A 9,302-nucleotide genomic window follows, 5' to 3' on the forward strand; every position below is an offset into this window, starting at 1 on the left:
TCACACATCTCAAGCACAGAGACTAATTTCTCTTCATAAAGAAGCAGGTGAGATAAACTGAAAGGTAAAGACTGCACAGTGCAGGGAGTGAGTGAGGGAAGATGAGATTTAACTTCAGCTCCATCTGAGACAACACCTCCCACTCTCTATAATGAGCTATTACTCCATCAGGCACCTTCGGCCTCCAGTTCACCCCTACTTTAAATGCTCTTTTATACTGACAGCACACTGAATCCTCTCCAAACATCCAGTCTCTGCCAGCGTTGGGTGTCTGCATTGTCTATATAATCCTTCCCTGACTTATTTTAACTATATTCTGAACTATATTTTTTGCATTGTTTCAGATCTGTTCCTGTCTACATTCTGCTTTTATGTTAAGCAGTAGAATTTGTCTGTAAATGTAGCTTCCATTCTCACTGTTTCTTCATTATGCTGATTTTAATGAGGACAGAACATAATGGAAATGTGTCCTGTATGTGTGATTTACATCTGAAACTTGACATTTGCCTTAATTGCCTCATTGAACTTGCACTACTGCTGTTTGATACTATGCACCAAGCCTGATTTATGCTTAATTTGTGAATTGTTTTGCATGTGTAATACTATTGTTTTGTCTTTGCTGTATCCTTTTAGTTGCTCCAAAGCGTCATATATTTTCTGTACAACTGTCCAGTTTATTGCTGTAGTGGCTAATGAATCTCAAACTGAATATTCAGAGTTCATCTTAAATCAGCATAACCAGAGTGGAGAATAAAAAGTTCCTCCTTCCTCTTGGCTCATACCCAGACAGAACTCCCCATCCTCCTCCTGACTGAATAAGAGCAGTCCTGACCCCACTCCAGACGCATTATTCCCACTACACTTATGGAAGGGAAGCAGGCAACTATTTTGAAAAACAAATAATTGCTTAGATTACTTTTCATGCAGGAATGCCGAGGATTTTCTGGTTTCAGCCCTTTAAATGTTTTCTCTGTTTTATAAAATTGCAAATCAAATACCTTTTGGGTTTTGAACTGTCGTTCAAACAAAACGAAAAATATGAGGATGTCACCTTGAACTCTGGAAAACCGAAATAGAAGTTTCCCAGTTTTCAAACATTTTATGGACAAAATAAATCATCAATACATAAAATATTTGGCATTTGGCACGTGTGTGATTAAAGCGAGAATAACATGATATAAAAGGAAAAAATTTATTCAGTCTTTTAACAGATAGCGAGAGACAGCTCGTTTATTTCTAAAATCAATTTGTGAAAGAAACATTTCTTTATGTGCACACTTTGCATTTTACTCAGTAGGAGGGGGATTTGAAGTAGAACAAGAGTGTCTTGGATTGAAGTGGAAGAAAAGATCAATAAAACATCAGTAAACACAGCTGTATCGATTACTATTCAGAAATTCACATTAAAAACAAGACACGTTTCCCTTTTTAAAATTGGCAGCCTTAGAAAAGACAGTGGACAACAAAATGGCCTGCAAATACACATGCATTGATGTCACCATACCAGACCTGAGTCAAATCCCCGACTCATGGACTACGTGAGACTAGCAGGTTCAATACAGGAGGGAGAGACTAGTCAAATGATTAAAAGTTAGCACACCAAGGGACACAGACCCACTGAAACACCCAAAGGACAGTCTCACTCCTATGATCCCTCTAACTTCAAGTATTCCCGCTGACGTTAGCAACACTTCAAGTACTCCTGCTGTGGACTCCAAACCTTCAATTTTCTTACCACTTCTTAGGTTCACAACATAAGCTATGATATAAGTGCACTCAAAATTCATCTATACATAGAAAAATAATGATAACAATAAGTAGCAGTAATAGTTATAACAATCACTTTACATTTCATTTTATACACAACCGTGATGTTATATCACTTTATACCGTGGCATCACATTCCCCGCCCCCTGAGTGTAATGTTCAAGTTTAACCTTCTGTAGCTATGGAAACGCAAACAGGAACAGCAACCTTGGTTTGGTTATTTAAATAACATTAGCAATCACTGACATCGGCAATGATTAGAATCAGAGTAATTATGCCCTTCCACAGACCGTTGTGCTTGTGTGTGTGTGTGTGACGGATGCATTATGTACACGCTGCTGATCGATCATGTGCCTCTGGTTTCAGCCCTGTTTGCTGGTGTCAGACACTGACAGCCTTCATCCTGGACAAGAAACATTGCTGTTAAGAAACAGACAAGAGTACCCGAAAGAAAATCAATGCAGATATTGAACACACGTGATCACATTGCACTGTAGCGTATTGACAGCTCCTTCTGAAAGACATTTAATGAGTAAAATACCTACTCATCTCCTCCTTTCAACTATTTAAAATGCTTTTAAACAAAGGATGACAGACGTGCAAACCAAGCATGAAGCATATTAGCTATTCAGTCAAGAGCAGCTCAGGCTTGTACGGTGTCGCTTTAACCTACCCCAGTGTCGCTGCCTGAGCAGACCCTGCAGCTGCCTCAGGAACCGGCAACAATGCAGCTCCGGCATTTGTACAACTTGGGATCATGGGTGCGGATGTGGTTCCGTACATTCCTTAGTCGAAAGAACGTCTTACTGCAGAGCTACAGAGCGCAGAGTGCGTAGGACAAAGAGTTAACAGCATGGAAATGACCAGAGAACGACAAGGCAGGAGCTTTGATCGACACTGATGATACACTTGTGATGCCACAGTGTTCAGACCAGAAGTTGTAGCCGCGTGCTGAGTGTTAAGAGTCTGCACCGTTTTCATGACTATCGGATGCTGCTGTCAGGGGTGCATCAACTAGCACTGACAGCAGAAACTGAAAAGGTATTAAAACAGAGGTGTGCTGAGTTTGTGCCCTACTCTGTGGATTTTAGCAATTTCCCAGTAAAAAGTAACTGAAGTGAACCAAGCACAATGATCACATAGTAACTATCCTCCCCTTATGTAACACAATGCTTTCTTGTGCCATCTGTTAATCGTCATTCATTTATACCATACAAGGTCCAGTTACAGTCTCGACTAATAGTGCTGACAAACAGTTATTTTCTTGTGAGCTCTTTGTGACAACAGAGGAGATGAATTAACTCATGCTCCATGCAGCATGATAAGCCTTAGTTTGTTTGTACAAACTCAGTGTGAACACAAACTGGACCAGAACTCTACTCGAGAGTCCCCGTTGTTCTAGGTAGTTTAGGAAAGCTGGTGCTTACCGGACAGGGCCAGTGCTTGCCCTCGATGTGCCTGAGGCGATGCATGATGAGAGCATCACAGTCCCTGTAGGAGGCTGGGCACTGCAGACAGGTGTGGGCCGCCTTTGGGACTTTAGGGGCTTGACTACGAGGCCCTCTAAGCTGTTTTAGCCGTGCCCGTCGTACGGCGTCCAGCACGACACAGTTCCTGCTGCTCAGAGTGAGGAGTTTACCTTGTTGCTGGAGAGAAGGCAGAGAGAAAAAAGAGAACTATGGATGAGCTGACTCAAATTTGGTGGGTACAAATAATGTACTGCATTTATATATTCAGTGCCCTCAATTTTACTATGACCCCGGGGTGATAGTCCTTGAATGAAGGTGACATCAGTGATTCTATACAGTGCTGTTCCTTTCTTGCCCACTCCTGGATAGTTTAAGGTCCCTATAGAAATCAAAGTCGTCATCATACATCATCATCATCTACCTGCCCTATCATCTACCTTTGGCATGGTCCGTTTGGCCTTGGACCCAGCAGATGTGGCCAGATGAAGAGTGTTGTTTCGGCAGTTTCCCCTGGGTCTCTGGACCCTGGTTTGGCTCACTCTTCTCTCCTCCCTCTCCTTCTTCACTACAGGCAGGGCGGATGGCCCTCTGGCCCTCAGCGCCCTGTGGGGGGGCTCTTCAGCTCCAAATTTCTCCCCAACTTGTGACACGGAGCGTGTTAAGCAGATATCCACGCTCTCTTCCTCTTTCTTCAGTCCTGCCATGGGCCCCCCTGTTGGCCGACAGAAGCTGAACAAAAAGCCTGAATCCAGTAGTTTGATAGGGGGCTTGCTCTGGCGTTTGCCCAGGTCTGGTGAGGGAGGATCAGGGAAAGCTCCAACTGGCACCGGTTCTGCTGGCTCCTCTTTAATGACTTTATACAGAGGGTGGTTGTAGATGGACGGTGGAGGTCCGTGCTCTGCAAACTGGAGCCCACCAGGTTCATTATCCTTCATGCCCAGTCTATTGTCTATGACCCCCCTCAGCCCCTGGCTGCCCACTTTCCTCCCCTCCTCCCTGGGCTTACATTTGGTCTTCTCGACCTCTCTCATGGAGCTCCGCTTAAGCTTGGCCTTTGTTGCTGGTCGGCTGCTGTTGTAACGCAGAGTTTTGACCGTCTCTACAGTGGCCTTATTTCTGGCCTGTGTCCTCTGTGGAGGTGGGGATGTGTGAGTTGTGTAGCCATGACCACTGTCTGATGATAGAGAGAGACCTGAGATAGAGTATTCGGCTGGTTCTGATTTGATCCTGACTGTGTTTCTCACAACAGGTTTCTTGGTGCTCCGTCGCAGAGGTTGCTGGGCAGGTAGGCGGTTACTGTCGCCCTTCCTCACTGACCGTCTGAGCTCTCTACCCCCGAAGGAAGGCCTGGATGCAGACTGGAACATGTCTGGTAACACACCTTTACTTCGCATGCTCCTGTCGCTTGGAGGGACATGTCGCAGGACGGTCTTTGGCCTCTTTGCTGTAATCTGCTCCACACTGACTGCGTCCGCAGGTTTGGCCTTTACAGGCTTGTTGAGGAGGCGAGTGTTAACAGGGTTACAGAGGGGAAGTGACAGTGTCACATCTCCATATGGTATCCCTGGGGAGGTGGAGCGGGGTTTCCGCCGCTTAGTCAGTGAATAATTGTTGGCCTTCAGCTTCCTCAGTCGTTTCTTTTGTCTCCAGCCAATCAGATCTTCTGGTCTGGGGAGGAGAGCAGTCCTCTGTAGCCCCAGAACATTCATCAACTTGTACTTCTCCTGCGCTCTGGCATAATCCTCTTCATCTTCTCCGACCTCCTCTACCTCCTGCTTCACCCTCACGGGGCTGCATGCTGTGCTGGGTCTCGATCTAGAAGTGCACGAGAGCTGACTGATAGAGTGAGGTTTTCTGTTTCGTCGCGGGCTCTCTGGCATGGGCAGCAGTCGCTGAACCTTCTTGGCAGCCCCTGGAGTGGAGCGGAGAAGACGGGTGTTTGGTGGAGGTATGGGTGAGTAATTCTGTGACTGAAGGTTGGCTACAGTGTGTCGAGGTAAAGAGGCTTTCTTGGAAGAGGGAGATTTGAAGTCCATGAGCTTCATCCTGTGCGAGGGACTCAGCGGGAGGCCGTTATGACCTTGGGGTTTCGCCATTCTGCGCAAGTTGCGCCTGGGACTCCCTTCTAAAGACTCATCTGATGCATCCAGCAATAGACTGAAGCTGTTGTTCATGCTGTCCTCTAGTCCCATAACTCCTCCCCTTTTTCTTTCCCTCTGCTGATGATGAAGCTCACTGTATGAACCAGCACAGACTGAAGTAAAGCCCCTGCCAGGATGGAGCTGCTGTTCCTGCTCCTTCATGACAGCAGTGCAGGCTTCCACTGCAGACCACATGCCCAGGTGGCGGGCCATGGCAATGACTTCAGGTAGGTTCTCCTGGCGAACACACAGGGTGGAAGAGTAGGAGAAATCTAGCAGTGACAGAAGGCTGTCCTCACTGAAACCTGAAGGAAAAAAACAGAGCCTTTAATTAGATATGCTGAACCTTGGTCAATCAGAGAGTGACATGAGGGAGATGAAAGCAACTGGGTGTAAAGAGGATCAGAGAGATAGCAGGAAGAGTCGCAGCAAAGTGGTGGAGACTGAGAGACAACTTATCAACTGCTTTAATCAGGGACACTTCTGCTCCTATCTGAAAACACACATCAAAGACATAAGTAAATTGTGTCCAATTCGGGGTCTTGATCCCCCAACTTCAGATTTCTGGACTGAATACGTCACTAACCTAATGTCACTGAACTGCCTGATATGACCTCTATATCCTCTGCAATCCTCGGTTTTTTTTTTTTAAACTATTATTTGAAGGATTAGAAATAAACTTTGTGAATTCATAAAGTCAAACAATATATTTTGACTGCATATTTACTGAATTTCTGCATTCAGGTAGTCACCAGTCACTGGTAGATGTACAAATGTATGAACAACTAGACCAATGGAAAAGCCCCCGCAGAAGGTAAATAATGGCAGCCAGGCATCAACTACATCTCTGTTTGTTCTAGTCTGGGAGTGTTAATCACAGCGGACATTACTGAAGCCTTATCGATTATAATTAAATTTATCATTAGCTAAAGCTTCAACAGCTGATCAATTAATTGTTTAGTCAATGAACAGAAAATTAAACAGCAACTATTTTAATAATGAGTTAATTTTCTTTCAGTAAAATGTCAAACATTGTCTGGCTCCTTATATAATTTTGAATTTTCCACTGTTGGTCAGATAGAATAAGCTATGTGAATATGCATTTTGCATTTCCCATTCATTGTTCCGATAGACAATGTTATGTGACTTACACTGGGAGCCCCTCTACAACTTAGATTGGCATGAAACTCTCCCGTTACAATCATCAGTCCAGATGGTTAACATCTGCATGACAAAATAAGCAGGTTCCATGATAAGAAGTTGACGGTACAAGCTTGTGTACATAAAATATTTAGTGCTGAATTTAACTATGACTTCCAAGGTGTACTTTGGCAAGAAACTTCCAATTACTGAGCTTAAAATTTTGTCACGTGATCCACTGTTAGGGGTGAGAGCTTAAGATTACAGTGTTGCGAACACTAAAAACAAGGCATGGGCTCAGTCTGGCCTTCAGATCCAGATCCAGATCCAGCCCGCTAAATGAAGCAAAGCTGAGTGATGTCTTCTACTGTCAGTTTGGCCTCTAGGTATCTGTTCTTACCAGTGAGGTCTATGTCTGCCTTCATGCTCGAGTCCATCTCTGTGAAGATTTCCTGGAAGTGGTCGCTGACGGCCGCCAGAACGGCCCTGTGGGCCGAGTAGGATCGGCCGTTTGTCCGCAGGGTGATGTCGCAGAACAGCCCCGCTTCCCGCTGAGTCCTCAGCTTGCTCAACACGTCAGGTCCGTGTGACGCCATCGTCTTTGTGACACATCCTCTGCCACCGAGCTCCTGACAAAAGCAGATAAGAAGTACATCATTATAGGAATTTAACGTGTGACAACGCACTTGTAGGAGACAAGTGTGAGAGCAAGAGTAGGTGAGAATAAGAATGTGTGAATTTAAACGTGTGAGATGCCGAACAACGAGGCACGGATACAAACTTGTGAGATTACTTGTCAGACCAGTCTGTGTTTCTCTGGCCTGCACTTACCTCTGCTTTTTTGGTGCGCTGGCTCTGACACTCTGGACAGTCCAGGACAAAGTCTCTGATCTGGAAATACATCCCTGTGAAGAAAACAATTACGCGAAGGTGAGAATACAAGACAAAAAAAGACAGGTAGAGATTTTTAGTAGAAGAACAATAATCTTAAAGGCTCAAAACTCCAGCAACACTTGCGATTAGCTTTTGATCCTAATGAAAGGCACGGGATGAAATGTATTGTCTAACAAATAATAAAGGGCCATGATTAACAGCCATCATTCATGTCTGAGTAACTATCTTGATCTTTGATTGATTCAATCAGTTGTGTGTGGCTGTTTCAAATATGTCTAAGCTCCCTAACAAAACAAAATGAAAAAACCTAAGTTAGATATAGATAAGATAATCAGTAAGAAGTCAGGAACTGCTTTACAGAGTGAGAGACCTACGAAATCAGATGTAAGGTATTCAGTGATGGCCTTACCCTCCCACCAGTAGTTTTCAGCCACGCATTTGTAGGTCTCCTCCAGGGAGAGGTGGCGCTGGCCGTGCCGTCGCCGGTGAAAGGTGGAGATGGCCTCACGTCTCCGGTCCTCATCTAAAACCTCCCTGTAGTTGATGAAGCCCTTCTCCAGCTTCTTGCGGTACAGCTGCCCGTCTATCACCTCAAAGTTGGGCGACCACGGTGCGGAGGGTCCACGCCCTTTAGAGTTCCCGACCGCCTCCAAATCCCCGGGTCTGTCCCCGTCTCCATCCGACCAGGGTTTGGATGGACAAAAAGTCTCTGAGTTCGCGTAGTGAGTGTTGGTGTGGGTGCAATCGCCGGCCATTTTAACCGGTTTTATATTCTGATGTCAAAATGCAACTTTATCCAGACTGGGAAGTCTCACAGCCTACTCCTCTGTGAAGTAGTTAGAAACAATCCCCTCTTCTGCTCGGCCGGGTCGCCCCCTTGAGCGTCACGGCGGGGAGCTGCGAGCCCAAACTTTACCCACAGTCCCGAGACAAAGTCCACGTGGATGCGGTGACAGCAGACAACAGACCCCGGACCTAACAATGAGCCCCCTACAAACACCCCCCCGACACCCTGCTAACTGCCTGCCTCTGCAGCCGTTCACTCGGTTATGTCAGTTAGCGAAAAATGAACCGTAACGTCTCTCATTGCGGTTTACAAACGCTCATTTTCCCTCAACTGGCGCTAAACAAGAAAGTAGCTATCACATGGGGGGGTCAGCCGCATTTCACCGGAGGGTCCTCCTTTGTACCCTAGCTGTCACTGGGGACTTCACTTCTCTCTATCCAAAACACTTGTGACTAACATCCCTAAAATTTTTACCACAGTTGCACTTTCTGTTTGGGAGGCGTTCGGTCATATTTCTGTGCAGCTTTTTTTTTGTGGGATTCTAACGTTGCGCAACACCAACAGAAATGTTGCACCGTCCATCGAAGTCTAGATAATAAATTCAGCCAGGAGAGTAACGCGCCAACAGCGCCGAGCCAAGTGATGTAAAGTCACCAGTTTCACGGCGACCTCGCACACAGGCTTCACCGCCGACCCCTCACCAGCAGCCCGTCTTCCATCTACTTCAGAGGCCGGGGGTGGCCTCCGGGGCTGGATGACGGTGGGCAACCTCACCTCCGGCGTTAACTTGAGATTTCTTTTCGCCAACTCGAGTCGGAAGCAACATGATGACGCAGCTATCAGCTCAGCATCGCCACTTCAACGACCTAAAAGCGAGGTTGTCTCCGCGATCAGCCCGAAATGTTATACTTCACCGCCGGGTCCTCTCAAAAGAGAGCCAACAAGCTCCGGTTAGAAACCCGACATAGTTCATAGGTCACCGGTTACCCCAAACCCTGCCCGGTGGTCAAACAGTCCGATTTTTCAAACTCGTAACCTTCTGTTTGTTGCTAATCAGCAGACTAACCGAGCCAGCTCCTCCCCGCCTTCAGACAAAAGCCATTA

The 9,302-nt window shown here is 46.0% G+C and overlaps 1 protein-coding gene across 2 annotated transcripts; it reads right to left on the reverse strand.

Moving 5' to 3' along the window:
• Positions 1-1,176: 1,176 nt before the first annotated feature.
• si:dkey-229b18.3 lies at positions 1,177-9,270 on the reverse strand. Of its 2 annotated transcripts, none has more exons than XM_041057505.1 (7): positions 7,821-9,270; positions 7,349-7,422; positions 6,918-7,146; positions 3,674-5,682; positions 3,195-3,413; positions 2,441-2,581; positions 1,177-2,187 (listed from the first exon to the last, which is right to left on the reverse strand). In XM_041057505.1, the coding sequence occupies exons 1-6, from the start codon at positions 8,164-8,166 to the stop codon at positions 2,477-2,479; spliced, it is 2,982 nt and encodes a 993-aa protein (XP_040913439.1). In that variant the 5' UTR covers positions 8,167-9,270; the 3' UTR covers positions 1,177-2,187; positions 2,441-2,476. The 2 variants fall into 2 exon arrangements, with proteins under 2 accessions (XP_040913439.1, XP_040913438.1); XM_041057504.1 differs by having other exon boundaries at positions 1,178-2,170.
• Positions 9,271-9,302: the final 32 nt, after the last annotated feature.

This window comes from Toxotes jaculatrix, chromosome 15 (assembly GCF_017976425.1).
Source record: "Toxotes jaculatrix isolate fToxJac2 chromosome 15, fToxJac2.pri, whole genome shotgun sequence".
Classification (NCBI taxonomy): Eukaryota; Metazoa; Chordata; class Actinopteri; family Toxotidae; genus Toxotes; species Toxotes jaculatrix.